We start from the raw sequence: 21,303 nt of genomic DNA on the forward strand, positions 1-21,303 counted from the left end.
ATAGACATCTGGATCAGACAAGTACAATAGAAGATCATCCGCGTACAGTGTTAATTTGTGTGCCCGCCCTTCCCTTGTGATGCCCCGTACCTTTTCAGCACACCTGATTGCTAAGGCCTCGATGGCCAGGTCAAACAAAAGAGGGGAGAGCGCCCCTGCCTGGTCCCCCCGTTTAAACAGAAATATTGAGATAACATGCTATTGGTGTAAACAGCTGCTTTTGGGGACGTGTTTAACACTCTTATCCATGTACAGATGTAAGCGCCAATCTCTGTATATTTGTATCGGTTGAGACAGATGTTCAGAGGTCTGGGCGACTAAGTGTTGTTTTACTAGATTTGCAGGTAAAATGAAAATAAGTATTCCATAAATTTAAGCAGTTTATTTCTATAAAACATGAAGGTATTAACAGTTTTTAATGTACAGCAGCTTGTCCATCAAACTTAACAAAACATATAATGTTGGACTTATTGTTCTTAGCTGTCATGAAATCGTTGTTCAGTTTACCACACACTCACTTAGATCAAAACTACATCACCTATTGCAAGTTTGATCCTTTATAACATTCACTTCTGTTTTTCATCAGCATACAGTAAGTTATGGCTTTCAAATCCTTGGATATTACAAACTTAATGACTCAAGAAATATGTAAGTGTTACTTGATTTGAACTTTTCGCTCTTGTTCCCATGTGACTTCCTTTTCCTGAGTGCCCACTGGTTCAGCACCAATGATTCTTCTGTTTGCTCTTTCTGCTTGTAGCTTATTAGGTACCTCTCCTCAGACTCAGTCTCCTGTAGAGCTCTTTCCTCAGTAGGTCCCTCTCTTTGCGGATTCCCTGCAGCACGGTGCGGTTCTCTTGAGCTCGACGCACCAGGTAGGGGAGTGTGTCATCCACTGAGCCGTAGGGTACTGACTTGTATACGGCATAACCTTCTTTAGCTGGAGGGGAGAGAGAGAGTAGTTTAGCGTTCAGATCATGCCTGTAGCAGTTTAAATGAAGAAAAGTTGGGTGCTCAGAGCTGTTGCCCTACAACTGAAGGTTGTAAAGCAGTGGTTCCCAACTGGTGGGTCGCAATCCAGAAGTGGGTCAAGGGTACATTCCGAATGGACCGCAAGTGACTTACAAATGTGTAAAGTTTGTGAAAAACTCACTTTATTTTGAAGTACAGTGAACTTCCAGCACAGAGCTTTTAATCTGAAGTACCGTTTCCTGTTGTAGAGTGAGTGACTAACGGGCAACTATTTGACAGAGACAGCAAACTAGCTCGATGATATGGCCGAACGCAAGTATGACGTTGAATGTATTAAACTCTGTGGACCTTGAAGTAGTGACTAAGAAGAAATCTGGACCTGTGGCTGGACCAGTTGGGAACCCCTGATATAAAGAATGCCAGTTGAGGCAGATCTCACCCAGTGTGAGGGAGACATGATCACACATGCCCAACAGCTGGCCGAAACACACTGAGCCTCCATCGTTGTCTATCCCCAACTCTCTCATCCTGAAGATGAAATACAAAACAGCTACATCACTTTAAGTATTGATACCAAACCTAGGGGTAGCAAAACTAAAGGGGTTGTAGACAATCAAAATCAGGATATCATTGCCTCATGCCTGCATTACCCACAATGCAAGTGGACCGCTGACAGTTTACTATGTTTCCTCAAATCAGTACCTCCACCAATTATTGTAGAACTTAATTTAAAAGCCTACTCCCAATTAAATATCCAGTCCCTTTTCCTAGCCCAGTGTGGCTACACATTTTGACGAATAAAGGCCTGTCTCTATTAGAGGCCTGGTCTGGTTGCCAAGCAGTTCATCTTTATAGAAGTTATTTGGATGTTTAAAGCTAGTTTGTTGGCTACCCACTTGAGCTAACGTTAGATGCTGCACATCTTCTTTCCCAACTTAGCTGAGCAACAGTTTTGCGCAGAAGTAATGAAAGGCCTGTCCCAAATATAAGCCTGTTGACTTCAGTGATTTAAGCAAATAATAGCCTGGGCTACTAATTTAAGTTTTACGCTAAGTAATGTTTTCACCCCTGCCTGTTTGTGTATTGTCTGTCTGTCAATCAGTTGTTAGCATGATACCTCAAAAAGCTATAGACAGATTTTAACATTACACCCCTAACCCAGATATGGAAGAGTCAGCTCTGATGTTGAGGGACCATAGGGCCTACTTTGGGATGGAAAAAGAGGGAACACAGGTCTGATCCCATGAAGGGAAGGTGGGAGTTAGAAACTTGGTGTGCCACTCAAAAGGCTGGTGATGAAGTGCTGTGCCTGATGAGCTAACTGTTACTTAGTCACAACTTCTTTTTTCAAAGACATATTTGCACTATTGAGTCTCATAACTGTCTGATCACTGCTCAGTAGTGGAACCGATTTTACTGATGCATGGTGCGGCTAAGTTAGCTTCCTCTACTCTGCCCTTCAAAGGTGTCAAGACAGCTTGCTGTTGGTCAGTGTGTGTGTGTGTGTGTTAAAATTGAACTCTCCGTGGAACATTAATTCACATAGTTAGATTTTGTCTCCCTCAGCGGATCCTCTGATCGTGACGATTCCTGGATGAACTAATTTTGCAGCGAAATTTCAGTGTTTTAAAATCCTGCTGTGTCCAGGCCTTTATGCTAGTTGTGGCTAATGTAGCCTCAAGCAGGGCTGAGGTGCAGGCTACAGAGGTCTGGTATGTTTACTTCTTTTAAACTTCACACCCCCAGATTTTATTTTAACTTCCTAGATATCTGAAAAGTCTCAGGTGACATCACTTTAGGAAATTTACCACACTTGATGCAATTCCCTCTGGAGCCACAAAAAGCTAAATACCTGTAAACAGATTTTGATGGTGTTCCCCTTTAACTGAAGAAGGAAGCAGAAAAACAAATGTATGCTATAAAATCTTGTGCTATTTTCTGTCTTCCCCCTAATCTTAAATTATTGTTTTTTTTATTTCAGGAGTCATGAACCAGAAAGGTTTGGTACCACTGATACAACTGGTGTTTTGTGTTGTTGTTAAGAAGTTACTTGTATCTGTTGCTAAGTAGCAGTATGTAGCCTCTCAGATATAATAATGAGGCGTAAATGACAGCGGGTGCCATGTGATTTTGCAGTCTAACCGTTCAGCAGCTCGTCTCACTGACTCCTCGTTGTGAGTGGCAACTATGATCCTGAAGCGTTCAGGTTTCTTGGATATTTCCTCCAGCATCACATTCAGCGAGTCATTATAACTGCACAAACACAAACAGATAAAATAGGTTGGTTTACTTTCAGAAATGTGTGTTTTCAATAAAGCCAAGTTTACTATATGTAACAGACACTAATGCACCTGAGTTGACTTGCCTGAATCCAGGTACATTGGTAAAATTGACCAAACCAAGACGAGTGCTAGTCTCAGTTTTTCATAGTTATGGTGTTATCTGGGATGCATTTGCCTGGTTGTGGTTAATGACCTGCTGCCTCTTACCCACCTGTCATTGGTGTCCTCCCAGCACTTGTGGATGGGGTCAACACGACCCTCTTTCTCTGCCAGCTTCCTCTCTTTGTCCATGTAGGCTCCTCGTACCAGCTTGACCCCCAAACAGAAGCCCTCTTTGTTGGACAGATGCAGAGCTTCTAACAGGAGAGACCTTGACTCCTGAAAGACAGACAAAGAGAGGCATACTTGATAATGTAAGAGAATGCTCACTTAGTCTTAGTCTCTGATATTTAGAAAATGAAAAGACAGATTAAAGATATTTGCCTTCAGGTAACACTGATATGTGTTCCAAATCCAGGCGCCATCTTTGTTAAACTTCTTCATCATTGCCATGGTGACCAGAGAGAGGGCGGGGTTCATGTAGGTGTACTCTGCATCAACCAGGACTCGGACTTTGTTTATACTTGCCTGAAAAAGCACAACAGATCTTTGAAATAGATTTGTTCAAGATGCAAAGTAGTAATTCAGAAATATGAAATATCAGTTTGCTGCAGTTCTTCCATGAAACATGAATTTACCCATGATCCTTTACATCTGTACCTCTGCTATTTTGTTGAGTCTCTGCAGACCACACAGGAAATGGGTAACTTCGCTTTCATTTAAACCAGGGAAGTTGATTTGCTAAAAGAGACCGAATCACCCTCATCAACACTGTAAATGTACAGTATATTTATAAACTGGGGTAAAGTAAGACATCTGACATACTGCGGACGTACCTCTCCATCCATGGCTCTGACAAGGAGATTCAGGTCATATGGTTGTTGTGCGATGAGGGTTGTGAGTTTCACCTTGATACGAGCAGTACAGACTCGTCAGTGACAAGAAAGACAAAATTCAAGAACAAACTGGCCATGGACATAACAGCACACTTCAAAGACTAAAATGTGTAGTCTTATCTTTTTTCCCACGTACTTGAACTACATTCAGATACTGTTTGACCTCAAAAGCCTGTGAATTTCCCAAATGGTTTTCCCTGTAACCAGAATGATCAGAAAAAAAAGTTAGTGTACTAAATAAATGTTATGTTAATAGCCCCCCTCTACTGAACGATAGTCAAGGCCCAAGCAGGGACGATGCGAGGACTCTATTGTAATGCAAGGACTTATTATTTATGTGAATGAGTAGCATTTTTGAGGTTCTGAGATGCTAAAAAGGTATTGAAATGTTGCACATGCATCAAAACTGGTGACAATTTTGATATTCTATGAGTCTCATGCTCAGGTGTGTTAAAATTGCTCAGTAGCGCCTCCTGCAAAATTTTAATGAAGAAGCCTCATGGTATGTTTCACATAGATTTACAAAATCCGGTAGGCACATGTAACACCCCAGGACTTTTGAAGACGTACCCTAAACCCAGCAGGAAGTCAGCCATTTTGAATTGCCTTTGCAACTTTATTGTTTAATTTACAGGTGCTTTACTTTAACGAACTCCCCCTAGAGAATTAATCAGATAAACTTCAATTTAGGGCAGTACACTCTCAAGACCGTAACAATGAAAAGATTTGAAAAGATTTTTCTCTTTGTCTGTCTTTCAGGAGTCAAGAAATTTTGATGTTTCATGGAATGAGGTCACCGTGGCGAGGAAGCCATTTAGCGCATTTTGCCATACAACAGAAGTTGTTGTAACTTGAGCATACATAGTCCAATCTGCCCCAAATTTCCTAAAGCTGGATAAGACTCCAGGCCTATACTGAGGTATAGTCATAACACCAACTACTGGCAACAGGAAGTCAGCCTTATGTTACAAATATTATTTGATTTACATTCATTTTGCATTACCTGGTCCACAGTTGACGTACAGCAACACAATATATGTTTAACTCATGTTCTCAGGTGCTATATAGCAGACACAGGAAGTGGTGAAGAATTTGTGACACATGATTACGGGCGCCAAACACACACACAGTTAATAACATCTAACTCATGCGCGCAGTGTCCAGCTGTCTCAGAAATGTAGGGCTGCATTGAACAGCGTCCTGCCAACACCTCCGACGTGCTTGCAGCTTTAACTAAAAACATCTTTCTCGACTAATTAGTCAAATTAGTAATTTCCTAAAAACATAATGAATGGTGATGGACAGCGTTGCCTTACACACAGCTCAGGGCTGAGCAGGGCTGTGACCTTCAGCTGCATCATCGGGTCTTTGCTCCAGGCGTTGCCATGGGAAATCCGCACACATTCCAACATGGCCTCCATGTTGTCGTCATATCTCTTCTCTCTGGTGGTGACAAAAAGCAACATGAGGCGATACCGTACTTTCCTTTTCTACAAGCAAGAGCATCTCACTTGTAACACAGGAGTGTAGAGCAGTGGCCCTCAACTTCAAATATCAGCACTATGATCGATGTCAAAATACAGAAACACAGGGCTGCCCTTCAGTTATGGACAGTTCACACAGGAGGCAGGTTTATTCCTAATTTGAAGATTATGTATTGCTGGCTGTTGTCAGCCACAGCTGCACTGTACAAAGAGGTTGATCTAGAACTCAAACCCTTCCACACAACTGTCAGACTCCATAAAGGCGAGTCCATCATCAGGGGCTGTGCAGACTTCACTGGTGCTGCTGCAGTCGCTACAATATGTCAAAAAGTGGCACTTCCTAAATCAGCACAGAATTTGCAATAACAATCCATTTATTTAATGACCTCTAACCCTTTCATACACAGCTGACGGGTTTTGATGCTATTGTTGCATTTAAGTCATTACATTGGATCCTAGTGTGTCATGCTATATGCTGCCACCCACTGGCCAGGTGTTGTCAGTCTCTCAAGTCTTTCAGAACCAAGATGGCCGACAGAAAGCAAGAAATGCTGTACAGCTCACGAATATCTTGCCAATCCTTCTATAATAGGAGACCATGGTAAGTAAATAAAATCTGGAAACATCAAGTAACATCTAAGGAGTGATACAGCTGTTAAAGGGGGTGTAGAAAGAGAGGGGAGAAGCTGCGTCAGGAGCAAAGTTCAACACAAAGAAAAAAATCTTGACTGAGGTCGTAATAATTCATGGATGAAAGGGCTAATATCAGCAACAAACAAGCAAACCTTAAGCCATGACCAGATTAGTCACCACATAATGAAGTCAACAGCACTATGGAAAACACATTCACAAACCAACAGGCTACCAACAGGTTTTATCATGTTCTCTAAGATGTTTGTTAGGCAATATGTTAGGCAATAGACCTCTCCCTCCAGCAGCTGGTGGCAGTCAGCCAGTCTATCTCGTCCCTTGGCTTCCACTCTGTTGGATTTTGTTGTATGTATGTGTCCTGCAATTACAATGTCCAGTTAAATTTGTTAATTTTTTTTGTTTTGTTGTTAAGTTTGTTCGTTTTTCATGTTTGTATGTGGTGGCCTGTCATTTTCTGTTTTGTCAAGCCTGATCACAGTGACTTAATTATTAACCATTAGTCATACCCTGTGCTCTCTCCCAGATCTTCCTCGATTGGCACTGCCAGCATGGGCCTCAGTCCCAGCAGGCTCATCTTCTCCATGGACTGAGAGATCTCGCTCTCATTCTCTCCGGCCACAAACTGGGCGTACACAGTGGGCCGCAGCAGAAAGGAAAACGCCCTCCTCCCCAGGAGTTTGCGTGTTATTGACATCAGCTAAAAGAAGAGAAGAATAATGGTGAAGGAGAGTGATGGAGACTCATGAGGTGGATCCACTGATTCCTTGGTGGAATGTAATCGAGTACTGTTCTACAATTTTTTAGGTACTTCACATGAGTCTTTTCTTTTCATGTCACTTACTACCTCTCATTTAAAGGAGCAGCTTGTAGGATTTAGTGGCATCTAGTGGTGAGGACTGCAGATTGCAACCAGCTGAAATTGCTGCCATGTTCTAAGTCTGAACTCCTGGTTTGGATTCCTACAGTGTTCCTTTCAGTGTTTCTACCAAATTATTTGCAGAGGTCTTTTCCTCTCCAAAACAAACAGACTAGGTGATTAAAACCGGAAAAAATGGGTTGCTTGCCCAACACCTGCTGATGTCTGCTCACCTTTTTTCTATGATAACTTAAGATCCAGATGCTGAGAAGATTTTTATCATGAGCTGAATTATTGGCAGAGGTCTCTTCCTCTCCAAAACAAATGGCCCGGTGATTTAAACTAGTTAAAACACTGAATAAAGCAGTTTCATGAAAAAATAAATAAATAAAATTTAAAAAATCAGTGTTTATCCGACACTGCTTGTCACAGAGGGGCTGATGCGAAAATGAGAATAGCCCTATCTCGAGCCAGTGTTTGGTTTGTCCATTCTGGGTTACTGTAGAAACAAGCCTGGTCTCACTCCGAAGTCGTCGAAATTCGGGGCATAGGCAGTGACTTGCGGCGTTACAAACCAACGAAAAAAAGCGTCCTTTCACATTGGCATGGCTGGTTGTCGTTATAGTTTAACTGCACCTAGCGGCATCAGGGAAATGTGGCGGGACAAGAACAAAAGTTAAGGCGGCAAATATCCGAGTGGGGCGGGCGGGACTGGTGGTGAATAGGTCCAACAAACACTGACTTTCACCCAGGGGAGCGGTGTTCATGTCCCGTAAGATTCTAAAGTCAAACCCTGTTCTTTTTTCCCCACGTGTTTTTGTTGTTAAAGGAAAAATAGCATCAATTCGTGTTGTTGTACTGACATATTGCATTTATTTTGAAAGAGACTGTATGTAAACGGTAAATTTCCTGTGAAAACAGAAATGTATTTTGAAAGAAGACAATGCATGTAACAGGCAGAACTTGACACGGTGTCCCAGAACGTCAGCAACCGCAACACCAACACAACCACACGTCGTATGTGGACGTGGAAAATCTATGACCAAGCACATCAATATGTGACGAAGTCGGAGTGAGAATGTGTTGTAGAAACATAGCAGACGTTGTAGACGAGAATCTGCTCCCTATGTAGTTATAAACGGCTCATTCTAAAGTAACAAACACACACCGATTCTTGTTTTCAGGTGATTATACACTGCAGAAAACAAACTTGTTATAATCAATATCTGCCAATATATCCACCTAAATCCCACACACTGGACCTTTAAGTCATTTTACATGCAAAAATATTTCATGATTCCAGCTTCAGAAATTTGAGGATTTGCTGCTTTTCTTTTCAATAATTAAATGTGTTTCTCAAACCAAAAAATTCAGAAAATATTTAGCAGATTAATCCATTACGAACATCATTAGTTGCAGTCCTGCACAAAAACACTTATTTTCAAACTTACACCACAGTGCAACTATACAAACAAGGAGTAACAACAGTCAGCACAGTCAGTGCCTTCACAACATTCCAGTTAAAGGAGCACCAAAAGTTCATCAGGAAAGATTAAGATACATCTCTCTGTGGCTCTCTTATTCATATAATGTTCCTCCAAATAATAATCCCAAGTGCCAAACTCAAGTCTTACCTTCCCACTGTTGTTGACGAGCACAGGGAAGGAGCAAAGGCGAAAGATGCCCAGCGCACGGAGCAGCTCACCCCAACTCTTCACTCTGAAGGCACTGGGATCCTCAAAGGCCAGAGTTGCTGAGAGAACCTCAGGCTGCTTCTCTACCACCGTCCTCGAGGCCGTGGTACCCAGCAGCCTCCATGACAAGAGGTGAGGGAGCGAGGGGCGCAGGCGAGAGCACATCATCATCACTGGACAAGTGTGTATGTGAATGTTTCTGTGTTACAGACTCTGCTTGTAGGTGGAGTCTCAATGATTTGAAGTGTTTGTGTAGATCCTCCTTGGTTGAAATTTTAAGGTGTGTTGCGTCTCCCTGCTGAAGAAGCTTTATGTTAGATAGAAATACAATGATCCAGAGTGTCAAAGAGACATTATCAGAGGCTGAGTGATCAGCCCAGGAGGAAGAGATTATCCTCTCATATCAGAATGTGTTGGATGAGGAAAAGGATAGTTTTAAAACAAAGCAAAAATCAAAACAGCTTGAATTCATTGTCTGTTAGGCTTCTCCAAAACTACCAGACGCGTCTTCCATTGACACTAAAATTCCAACAGATATAAATCAGCAGAAACACCTTACCCTCCTTCTCAAAAGCATCTCTCAGAAGATCCTAAATGATGCAAAGCCAAGCAGATGTGATTTGAGTGGTCATCTTTTGGCTTACACACGGGTTAATGAGTGACTGCATTTAGGTAAACATCAAGTTGACCCTTAGCATCAACCCACAAGTGTTTGGTTTAACATCAACTAAATGGACACTAACATCTTATTTTGTCCTGAAGAACACTAGTTAGGTTTTGGGATTTTTTTTTGGTTAAAGCTTTGGAATAAATTCAGCTGTTAAAAGAAAATCTCAGCTTTGATAAGACATTCAGATCAAAGTGCACTCAAAGTGGGTGAAGTAGCAGAATTCAACTTGTTGCCTTTATAATTGTAGCTACAATTGTGTTGCTTTTAAACAGATTTGGATTTAAGGATTTTTGAAATTTTGTACAAGCTTTTGCAAATGCACATGCAAAATCTTAGAACTTAAATTAAGGACTCTTTAACAGGCCCAGGAAGAGAAAAGGACACATAACAAACACTCTGAAAAAAGTAGTCATATTCTAGGGAGTTTGAGTTTAAACATATTTTCCTCAAAAGACAAAGCAAAGCAGCCAGAATAAGAAATGATTAAGTGCTGCCTGTCGCCATCTCTGTCACATATCTCTGACCTGACAGACTGGAAGTCCAATAATTTCACAAGCATGTCACTCAGATCTCTGCGACTCTGGCACTGCTGACCAGCCAGGCATCACAATACTCTCTCTCAAACACTGAGGGGCAGCGCACTCATGGGATACTAAAGTAATCTTGCAAGCAGAAATGAAAGGCAGTTCAAGGTGATCATAGCAATCTGTTAAAAAGCTTTTCTACATCTGGTCTGTCATAACTGAAAAATCAAAAGGATTACTGTCCATCTGAAGCAGTAAAGGAAACACACACTGTTTTTGCATGTAAGAACTGTCTTTAGAATGGAGACCATGTCAAGTTCTGCCTCTTACATGCGTTGTCTGTTTTCAAAATACACGGAAATATATTGTTTGCATACAGTCTCTTTCAAAAGAAACGCACTACGTCAGTACAACACCTTGAACTGACTTTTTTTCCCTCCAACAACTAAAACACATGGTTGGGTTTAGGAAAAAAAGAACAGGGTTTGGCTTTATCTTACTATATAATGACGAGAACTCTGTCTGTGTCTCTGTTCCACGTTTTTCTCCTCACTGACTTGGTCAATCCATGTGAAATTTGGCACAGTGGTAGAGGATCATGGGAGGATGCGAATGAAGCAATATTACATCAATTGGCCAAAGGGGGGCGCTATAGCAACCAATTGAAATTTCAAACTTTGAATGGTCATATCTCATGCCCCGTATGTCGTAGAGACATGAAACTTTGCACAGAGATGCCTCTCCTCATGAGGAACAAATTTGCCTCAAGAACCCATAACTTCCGATGCTATAGATTTTCCACCATTTTGAATTTTTTGAAAAACACTTAAAATCGATCTCTTCCTAGGAAGTTTGACCGATCTGCATGAAACACGGTGAACATAATCTAGAGACCAATATCTAAAGTTCCCTCTTGGCAAAAGTTGGAAAACTTACTAAAACTGAGCTTCTATAAGGCAATGAATATTGTGGAGGGCGTGGCTCATCACATAAAGGTGTATAACATCTCAAGGGTTTCACCGATCACCACACAACTTTGTAGGCATATGACCACACATAATCTGAGGGGACTCCTCTATTATTGACCCCATCAAACAAAATGGGGGCACTAGAGAGCTAATTTCTTATCTAGGCCTAACTGCCATATCGATTTTTACTGAACTTCTTAGATATGTAGAACAGGACGCCTCAAGGTGACTTTTTAACTCTAATTTAAATTTAACTCTATTTGGCAACTGGGTGGAGCTATATCAACAGAAAAATGCTTAAAAATGGCTAAAATGCGACTGATCGCTGTGGCTCCCCCTGTGGCCCAATGTTTCTGGGTTTTTTCTAATTTTGTGTGTCATTCTGTCTGTCAGTCATTCTGTCTGTCCCACGTTTTTCTACTCACTGACATGATCAATCTATGTGAAACTGCACAGGCATTGAGGACTGGCATAGGTAGAAGGTGACAAACCTATCAGTGGGTATGGACTAGTAATCTTATAATCTTAGAGTGAAGGTCGGTGCTTGTTGGATCCAACAATCCAAAGATCTACATGTTAGCAAAAGCAAAACACAGTTTTTATCTTTAACATGTCTAATGTTTCAGTTGAAAATAATTGAATCACAACAGCATGGAGCGTCAGACTTTTTTTTTTAATTTTTCACACTGGAATGGATATTTGAAAAGCAAATCTTCAACTATTTACAAATTTGGATCAATTTCATTTAATCTGTTTAGCAGCTGGATTCTTGAGAAAACACACACACACACTGACAGTACATTTGGCTACTTGAACTAATGCTACACATTGCTAAAACCCCTAAAAGCGCTATCAAGCCAAAACATTTAGTCACCATTAATGTTACTAAAACACAGCTCTCGTGCTCATATCCAGATAGGACCCCTGGGGGTGGGCGTGGCCATGCTGGTGTTGTCTATACAGATGCCTGAACGGGATGGAAAGAGACGAGTGAGGGTCCTGACACAGCCGGAGAGGGTAAGATGGAAAGGCAGGGTAGAGGGCCGGGGGAGGAGTGGAGGAGGGAAGACTGGAGGGGAGCGATGGATCCAGCTGAGGGAGAAGAGACGGGTGGTGCAGTACCATATCTGGGCGATAGGGGGCGGCGGGATTAAACTGTGGGATGCCTCCAATTTCAGGGTATGAGGAGGTGGAGGGATTGGGCAGGTTTTGAGGATGTGCTGCTGGTGGTACAGAGGTGACAGACTGCTGGAAAGAGGAGGACACAGCCAAGCAAGAGGAGGGCTGGAAAGGAGGGTGAGGAAGGGAGGATGATGGATGAGTGAAGGAGGAAGGAGGGAAGCCAGCAGCAGCAGCAGCAGCAAGGGAGGGAGGTTGGGCTTGATGGCTCAGATTTGGGAGGTGAAGGGCAGAGGTGGGAGCTATATTTGAAAATGGCAGGTTTTGCATTTGTGGATGGACGGAGGGGAAGGCAAAGGATGTGGGGCCACCATGATTAGGGAGGGAGCACGGCAGACTGGGAGCTGGCGGGTAGTTGTGGTTGGGGAGAGGCTGCGCAGTAACTGGAACCGGATCAGGATTTGCAGGAGGGATATTTGGATAGATAAACGCTGCTGAGCTCTCATTGCTGGGTGAATTATTTTCACTGGTGATAGCTTCACCCTGCAGCGGCTGACTAGGTTGGGTGAGCAGAGTATGAACTGACATTTGGTCCTGAAGACCCGACTCACACGCAGATGGGGCGGGAAAAGAGGCGTCTGTAGGTGTTTGGGGGCTGATTGTCTCTGGGATGGCGTGGTAGGTGTTGGCAGAGGGGGAGGAGGAGGACAGGAGTGACTGTGGTGAGGAGGAGTTAGAGGGAGGCGGAGTGGGGAAGGTGAAGGAGGTCTGCTGCAGAGAGGGAGTAGTGGTGGAAGAGGAGGAGAGCGTGGGGGAGGAGGAGAGGATGGAGGGGTAGTCAATAGGCTGGGGATCAGATGTATCTGAAGAGTCAGGGATGGGGAGGGAGGAGAAGGGGGATGACTGAGGAAGAGGGGCTGAGGGGAAAGAGGATGAGTTGGTCTGAACATCAGGGAAGGTGGAGGTGTATGCTGGTTCACCCATAGTGTCTGATCTGTGGAGGAGAAACAGAAAAAAGTTACATACATTAGTGCTGAAAAGATACGTTGAATTTAGGAATTTAGGAATTCCTCTCTCTCTGCACGCCTACCGTTCAATCATATGATTTGCCACCTCACTCCCTGGTGTGCCCTGCATCCCATCGGCCATGGTGATGTTGATATCAGACATCTGCGATGCCATGAATGCTTGGCCAAGATCTAGCGGCTGCTCCGGGACCAGTGTGTCCTGATAAGAGGCCTCCTCTGGTCTGAACGCACAGGAGGGGTCAGGCAGTGTGGGCAGAGGGGGCAGAGCGAGGGCCTGCAGGTCTGCTGAGCTGGTGGTTACAACCTGTGGCAGAAGCTCAGCAGAGTCGCACGGATCACAGTTCACTGAGAGAGACAAATAGACAAAGTGGTGTTTTAGGATAAGGCAAGTCAAGACAATGTAGGAAGCAAGAGTTTTGACCAAGCATCCAAGGCTCAGTCCAAGCCTAGAGGGGTCTCGGGGAATTTGTTCTCTCAGGGAACAAATTAGTTGCCAGGGAAAAAAATCATTGTATAGAGCCTCCGTCCTATTTTGGACCTAATCTTTTTTCAACTGTTTATCTTCATTCTGAAACCACAACACAACAAATGTTGAGTAGGACTAATTTTCAATCCTGTCACTTCAAAAGAGGCAAAAATCACCAGCCGTTACTATTTTTAATGTCCGGTGTGTAGGATTTAGGGGGATATATTGGTAGAAATTAAATATAATATTCATAAATATGTTATTTTTAGTTTATAATCACCTGAAACTGAGAATTGATGTGTTTTCATTACCTTAGAATGAGCTTTTATATCTACACACAGAGCGGGACCTCGTAAGTAGAGTCCACTGGCTTTAGACAGAGCCATTTGTGTTTTGCGTTTCGCCTCGGCCCCCATCGTTCTCCTACATGTTTGGCACATGGGAAAAGTTTCAGCTGGTTGCAATCTGCAACTTCACCACTAGATGGCACTAAATATTACACTCTTGACTAGACCCTCAAGTTACGTGGCATGGGTAAGTCAAGTTTATTTATATAAATTTAGCACCTTATCTTACACAAAGGTATATCAAAGTGCTTTATAGGAAAAAGATAAGGAAAAAAAATACGGTACCACACTTTTTCATTCAAGTAAATGGAAAAGTGTGTCCAAACTTTTGATTAGTTCTGTATATAATATATGATGTGGATATATATATATGTCATCTAACTCATCTCAAAGGCTGTGTCCTTGCCGCAGTGGCCGCAGCCTTGATTCCAACCCTCGAACCCTTTGCCGCATGTCACCCCCCTCATCTCTCCCCCTTATATGCCACATCTGTCCTATCAAATAAAGGCAAAAAGCCCCAAAAAACATATTAAAAAATGAGTACAGTTCGGGCATATCTTAGTTCTTTGGGGCAGGGATTCCAGCAGTGGGCAGCATAAAGACTAAAAGCAGTTTCACCACATTCGTATTAAACTCTGGGCACCACTAACTGACCAGTCCCTGCAGATCAGAGAGACCTACGTATCTTGTACTCAACAGACTTAACTGCCATATATTTTGGGCCCAGACCAGACCAATAAGTAGGGCCTTGATGTCGATCTATATTTGACTGGAAACCAATGCAAGGATCTAAGAATTGGCGAAATGTGTAAGAGAAGGGTAGGGATTTGGCTAAAACAGCATTACTATTTACTACTCTGGAGTTCACAGATTTAATGTTGAGCTGACAAATCTGCCACATTTGAATACATGCCATAATAATCTGGGCTGCTCTAATTACAAATCAAGGATCCACAACAATGCCAAGTAAATACAGTCTCCAATATTCAGAATTAAATATTAGGCCAACAGAAGAACATTTACTTAGTTATGTGACAAAGCATTTGACACTGGAGCCCCCCAGCCACCCACTGCACCCCATCTGATAACTAAATAATGTCCAAATGAATGATTTAAAGAGTCCTGAGTCTGGTTATCCCACTTACCAATATCCAAGGTTTCTGTCAAGTCAGATATTTTGCGCTTCTGTCTTGCATCTCTTTGTCTGCAGGGAGAAAAAAGGAGTTTAGATCCTCCACAATATGTATGCAACAGTGTGAAGTGTGTCTGTGTTGGCATTTATTTTGAGTTACTTTTTGCTGTTCATGCCGTCCTCTCTGAAGCCTTTGGCGAAGGGGTTGGAGTTGATCTTCAGCTCTGTCGTCTGAAAACAACAAAAAACAGTGTTACAGTTGGTGTACCTTTCATCTACTTGTGTTCCTGGCTCTCAGTTGTTTAAATTGTGCATAAATTCTATTGTTGCTCAGAAAAGTATGGTCAGGGCACTGTGACTCTGCTGCTTCAGATATTGTATCATGGTACCTTGCTGTTCTGGTAGGCGGTGACTGTGATAAACTGTGTCTCAGGGAAAATGAAGGAGTGTTGCCCTCCGCCCCACCGCAGCACATCTCTGGCTTCGATCACATGAACTCTGGGCTGGTAGCGATGCAGCGAGTGCAGGATGATCTGGAAGTAAAGGAAAAGAGACTGATTCAAAATGCACCATAAAGACAGAATCTACCAGTGAGGGTCTGTGTGCTGTGTTTGATCTGGGTCGGTCAGTCCGCAGTACTCACATGTCCCTGTGAGTCCAGTGTGTTGTTGGTGAGCTTGGCGTAGTGAAACGAGATGATGCGGCTCTGCCAGTGAGAACCTGTGGCAGGTGAGTCTGGGTGGATGAAAACCCGGTCCGGTAGCCTCGCCTCTGCACTGCCTACAGCCTGCCAGCCACCACCTTGGAAGCGATAGCGGGAATTGTCCACGGGGATGATGTCCAGGAGGAGGATGTAACGGAGAGATGGGTTCAAGCCTGAGAGCTTTAGCTTCAGCCCAGGGAACATTCGTCTAAGAGAAGGAAAGACATTGGGACAAAAATCAGTAAAGATGTGAGAAACAGGATGTATTTGAGAAGCTGTGCAGATGAACTGAATGGTGCTTATAGGAGATAAGAGTGGGGTCAAAGGTCAGCGCTCTGTGTTCTCTCACCTGCCCTTCTTTGTGATGATCATCTCTGTGCCCACTGAGCTGAACTGTTTCCATAAAGATGCGTTCTCCAGCTCCATCTTCACCTCATCTTTTGAGGTTTTGGTGGCGGGGTCGTTGGGGACCGGCGGAGGGGCCAGCAGCCTCGGGGGCAGGGCTTTGGCCGCCACATCACAGGTGGGAGGGAACAGCGGCATGTGGGCTGGAGCCTGCCGGTCTGTGGGAGCACACATATACAAAATCTTTTATATGAATGGTTGAAATAAACGTACACAGGTGCAAATGTAGGTTGTGTACCTGTGAGTCTTATCAGTTGTGCTAACCAGTGGACCAATCAGTGCTCATATCACTTTTGAAAATATATTTGGCTGCTAATAAACTAACTAAATAAACATCCAAAACCAGTTTCTGTGGAAGCGCAATGTATTCACTTGTTTTTTTTTCCATAGAAACAAAATTCTGCTCCTTTGACTGAATTAATGAGATTACTTTTTTTTAGAATTATGAGAAAAGTTTTCATGGAGAAAAAAAAGTTTCTTTTTCTGAATTATTGACAAAGTCATTTTGTAAATTCTTGCTTTTCATTAATTTAGAAGAACAAAAGCAGAATTTATTTTTCCATTAAATCTTTCTTATAATCCCGAGATAATAATTTAAATTCAGAAAAACAAGCAGAATTTTGTCTCCATTTAATTTTTTTCTGTGATGTTCTGAGAAAATTCTGAGATGATAATTTGCAAATTTTTGAAAACAGCAGATTTTTCTCAATGAATTTTGTCCTCATAATTTTGAGGGGGAAAAAAGTCTATAATTTAGAAAAATAGAGAAAGTTTTTTTTTTAAATTAATTTTTATCTAATAAAATGTAATTTCCTTGATAATTTAGAGAAATGAGCAGAATATTTTTTTATCCATGATATCTTGACATCCATTTTAATTTAGAAAAATTGGCAGAATTTTGTTTCCATTACACTTTTCTAATAATTCTGCAATATTAATCTCCTAAATTCTAAAAACAGCGGATTTTAGTTCATGAATTTTGTTCTCATAATTGCTCTATTTTTGATTCTGAAAAATAGAGCAGGATTTTTTTCCATAATTTTTTCGTTAATTTAAAGAAAAAAGAGCTGAATTTTGGATCCACGAAAAAAAATTATAATTCTGAGATAATAATCTTGTTAATTTAGATAAGAAAGAGTAGAATTTCTTTTTCTCAAGTGAATGCAGTACATTTCTGTAAATTATTCTCATGGCAGGTTGCTTAAAAAAAGAGATATGCACCAAGTCTTTGGTTCCAGCGACACTCATAAAAATGCCTGTTCATTGAATGACACACACCTGAGTTAGCTCGATGCCTCTGTAACTGATGAAGAGCTAAGTTGGACTGATAAAGTGTTTCAAAAGTACGCTAATAAATCTTGGATACAGACTTAAGATTCTAAAAGCATACAGTTCTTTCATAGATGTCTTTCTCTCTCTCACACACACACACACACACTCTCCTCTCTCACCTCTGTAAAAGCAGTCTCCAATCCTTTGAGGTCCCAGAGTCAAACTGGGGTACATCTCTACGCTCAGCATCTTCTCTGTCTCTCTTTGTCCCTTCACTCGTCCTCTTCAGCTGCTGCAAAGAAACATCTCAGTCTTCAGTTCTTGTCGTCTCCTTCCCTGTCTCCTCGTACAGGTTCTCCAACTTCGTGATATCAGTCCTCTGTTGCTCTGGAGACCTCTTGTTGAAATCTTCTGTTCCTTCTTGCCTGTGTTTCTGTTCCTATCTCTCTGCTGTCCTTTGGCTCAAATGCCCACAGCGGAGACTTGCTCTGTTAAATAGGTGTGTGGAGTTTCACACTTAAAGCCAAATGGCTCCTTTCTTACATTTGCCCCTGTCTCTCCACACTACGCCCTCATCTTCCCTTCTGTCCCTGCTCCACAAACATAAACAACACTGGTCATTTAGAGAGAGGTGATTGGGAACAGCTAGGGTTTACTTTAGTGTCTGGTAGGAAAATTAACATAGTTTATATTATTTAATGACAGTAGAGGTAGAACAAGCGCTTGTAATAAAGTCATGTTTTGAGTTATTTGTACTTCACTTCACTATTTTGATATTGTGGTGCTTTATCATTCTTTTCAAAGCGGAAAGTATTGTGCTTTTTGCCTCACTACAAACATTTTACAGCTGCGTACTGATACTGTGTACAAGATGCTTTGCAGATAAAACATAAAATCAGCTTAGAAACTATGATGGATTGCACATCTACAGTACAGGCCAAAAGTTTGGACACACCTTCTCATTCAGTGCGTTTTCTTTATTTTCATGACTATTTACATTGTAGATTCTCACTGAAGGCATCAAAACTATGAATGAACACATGTGGAGTTATGTACTTAACAAAAAAAGGTGAAATAACAGAAAACATGTTTTATATTCTAGTTTCTTCAAAATAGCCACCCTTTGCTCTGATTACTGCTTTGCACACTCTTGGCATTCTCTCCATGAGCTTCAAGAGGTAGTCACCTGAAATGGTTTCCACTTCACAGGTGTGCCTTATCAGGGTTAATTAGTGGAATTTCTTGCTTTATCAATGGGGTTGGGACCATCAGTTGTGTTGTGCAGAAGTCAGGTTAATACACAGCCGACAGCCCTATTGGACAACTGTTAAAATTCATATTATGGCAAGAACCAATCAGCTAACTAAAGAAAAACCAGTGGCCATCATTACTTTAAGAAATGAAGGTCAGTCAGTCCAGAAAATTGCAAAAACTTTAAATGTGTCCCCAAGTGGAGTCGCAAAAACCATCAAGCGCTACAACGAAACTGGCACACATGAGGACCGACCCAGGAAAGGAAGACCAAGAGTCACCTCTGCTTCTGAGGATAAGTTCATCCGAGTCACCAGCCTCAGAAATCGCAAGTTAACAGCAGCTCAGATCAGAGACCAGATGAATGCCACACAGAGTTCTAGCAGCAGACCCATCTCTAGAACAACTGTTAAGAGGAGACTGCGCGAATCAGGCCTTCATGGTCAAATAGCTGGTAGGAAACCACTGCTAAGGAGAGGCAACAAGCAGAAGAGATTTGTTTGGGCCAAGAAACACAAGGAATGGACATTAGACCAGTGGAAATCTGTGCTTTGGTCTGATGAGTCCAAATTTGAGATCTTTGGTTCCAACCGCTGTGTCTTTGTGAGACGCAGAAAAGGTGAACGGATGGATTCCACATGCCTGGTTCCCACTGTGAAGCATGGAGGAGGAGGTGTGATGGTGTGGGGGTGTTTTGCTGGTGACACTGTTGGGGATTTATTCAAAATTGAAGGCACACTGAACCAGCATGGCTACCACAGCATCCTGCAGCGACATGCCATCCCATCCGGTTTGCGTTTAGTTGGACGATCATTTATTTTTCAACAGGACAATGACCCCAAACACACCTCCAGGCTGTGTAAGGGCTATTTGACCAAGAAGGAGAGTGATGGAGTGCTGCGGCAGATGACCTGGCCTCCACAGTCACCGGACCTGAACCCAATCCAGATGGTTTGGGGTGAGCTGGACCGCAGAGTGAAGGCAAAGGGGCCAACAAGTGCTTAACACCTCTGGGAACTCCTTCAAGACTGTTGGAAAACCATTTCAGGTGACTACCTCTTGAAGCTCATCGAGAGAATGCCAAGAGTGTGCAAAGCAGTAATCAGAGCAAAGGGTGGCTATTTTGAAGAAACTAGAATATAAAACATGTTTTCAGTTATTTCACCTTTTTTTGTTAAGTACATAACTCCACATGTGTTCATTCATAGTTTTGATGCCTTCAGTGAGAATCTACAATGTAAATAGTCATGAAAATAAAGAAAATGCATTGAATGAGAAGGTGTGTCCAAACTTTTGGCCTGTACTGTATATTGAATGTATGGCATATTAAAAATAATAGACAACTGCAAACAAGATGATAGAGGTCAGGAAGGGACATTGATAATGATGTCACATTTTATTTTGATCCAGTCAGTGTATATTTTCTATAAATGTGCTATGGCCTTTACTTTTGATACTTTAAGTGCATTTTCTTGCTAATATTTATATACTTTTACAGGTCTTTGACTGTCTTTACAAGATGATGTCTAAATACCACTACGTCCACCACTGTATGTCAGGAAAAAACTTAATTTAGTTCAGCTTAGTTTATTTATGTGAACATAAATGTGTAAAGAAAAGACAGAAAAAAAGAAAAATCAAAAATGTAAATATTGTGCATGAATGAATGAATTTTTATTTTCGTGTCTGGCTGCCCCAAGGCAGCCCATCCCTCATGGGATTATTCAGACACATTTTAAACAAAACACTTTCCAGTGCCATCACACCAACATAACATAGTGAACATGACATATACACAAGCCGCGAATGAAGATCAACAAAATAAAATAAAATAAAAAGGACAATCTTTAGAGCCATGATCTATCTGTGTGCATAAGTTGCCTGTTTTCTTCTATTCCACGCTTTGTGGATATAATTAGATATTGCAAATATATGCAAGAGAGGTTAGAGACCAAAAATGGCTCATGAAGATACCTCCCCATTAAATACCAATACATAAAAAATGATTAAAACAACCTAAGAGTGCAAAATTGAACAAAATTATTAATAAGCAGAAATAAATCCATTGTAAATACTTGTATCTTTAATTCTAGCCAGTTAAGTATTTAGTCATTGGTACAGTTATGTGTGTAGTATTACTTACCAGATCTTCTGTTCTAATTTTAGGAAATGCTCCTCAGGTTTCAGAAGCCTCTTACACAAACATATGAATGTAGTGGTGTAGTGGCAGGACCCCCTGTGGCTGTTTGATGACTTGATGACATGTTTCTTCCTCTCAGCAGGGAGTCGGGCCTTGAGTGAAGGGGGAAGAGGAAGACAGTTTGGCCAGCAACTGCAATTTGGCCGCAACGCAAACACGACTGTCTAGAAGTTTCAATGACAAGTTTGAATTCAGGTATGAGCTCAGTTTAACAGCTGATTCTGGGAAAGGATTCATATTTAACATTAGAGCTGATGAATGAATAGATTTAAATGTAAATTCTG

General features: G+C 41.8%; 2 protein-coding genes across 5 annotated transcripts; both read right to left on the reverse strand.

Moving 5' to 3' along the window:
- Positions 1–365: 365 nt before the first annotated feature.
- prodh2 (proline dehydrogenase 2) lies at positions 366–9,582 on the reverse strand. 4 transcript variants are annotated; one of them, XM_078163266.1, is made up of 12 exons: positions 9,494–9,582; positions 8,875–9,229; positions 6,891–7,081; positions 5,570–5,692; positions 4,386–4,446; positions 4,190–4,261; positions 4,014–4,094; positions 3,738–3,881; positions 3,466–3,632; positions 3,115–3,225; positions 1,412–1,500; positions 366–940 (listed from the first exon to the last, which is right to left on the reverse strand). In XM_078163266.1, the coding sequence occupies exons 2-12, from the start codon at positions 9,103–9,105 to the stop codon at positions 765–767; spliced, it is 1,446 nt and encodes a 481-aa protein (XP_078019392.1). In that variant the 5' UTR covers positions 9,106–9,229; positions 9,494–9,582; the 3' UTR covers positions 366–764. The 4 variants fall into 4 exon arrangements, with proteins under 4 accessions (XP_078019392.1, XP_078019391.1, XP_033466666.2 ...); XM_078163265.1 differs by having other exon boundaries at positions 8,875–9,232; positions 9,494–9,579; XM_033610775.2 differs by lacking the exon at positions 4,386–4,446 and having other exon boundaries at positions 5,566–5,692.
- Positions 9,583–11,981: 2,399 nt separating this feature from the next.
- Positions 11,982–17,817, reverse strand: tbx6 (T-box transcription factor 6). The gene is made up of 8 exons (XM_033610773.2): positions 17,748–17,817; positions 16,241–16,454; positions 15,832–16,099; positions 15,578–15,721; positions 15,349–15,419; positions 15,202–15,260; positions 13,306–13,588; positions 11,982–13,209 (listed from the first exon to the last, which is right to left on the reverse strand). The coding sequence occupies exons 1-8, from the start codon at positions 17,815–17,817 to the stop codon at positions 11,982–11,984; spliced, it is 2,337 nt and encodes a 778-aa protein (XP_033466664.2).
- Between the last annotated feature and the right edge of the window lie 3,486 nt (positions 17,818–21,303).

This window comes from Epinephelus lanceolatus, chromosome 21 (assembly GCF_041903045.1).
Source record: "Epinephelus lanceolatus isolate andai-2023 chromosome 21, ASM4190304v1, whole genome shotgun sequence".
Lineage (NCBI taxonomy): Eukaryota > Metazoa > Chordata > Actinopteri > Perciformes > Serranidae > Epinephelus > Epinephelus lanceolatus.

What these genes read in the sequence shown, in the direction of transcription:
- tbx6 (XM_033610773.2), bottom strand. Translation starts at nt 17,817, where the DNA reads ATGCTGAGCGTAGAGATGTACCCCAGTTTGACTCTGGGACCTCAAAGG. An exon ending in ATCATCACAAAGAAGGGCAG is followed by an intron (nt 16,100 to 16,240) that starts GTGAGAGAACAC and finishes TCCTTCTCTTAG; the next exon opens with ACGAATGTTCCCTGGGCTGA. An exon ending in CCGCCTACCAGAACAGCAAG is followed by an intron (nt 15,420 to 15,577) that starts GTACCATGATAC and finishes TGTTGTTTTCAG; the next exon opens with ACGACAGAGCTGAAGATCAA.
- prodh2 (XM_078163266.1), bottom strand. Translation starts at nt 9,105, where the DNA reads ATGATGATGTGCTCTCGCCTGCGCCCCTCGCTCCCTCACCTCTTGTCA. An exon ending in AGTATCTGAATGTAGTTCAA is followed by an intron (nt 4,262 to 4,385) that starts GTACGTGGGAAA and finishes GCTCGTATCAAG; the next exon opens with GTGAAACTCACAACCCTCAT. An exon ending in CATATCAGTGTTACCTGAAG is followed by an intron (nt 3,633 to 3,737) that starts GCAAATATCTTT and finishes TCTGTCTTTCAG; the next exon opens with GAGTCAAGGTCTCTCCTGTT.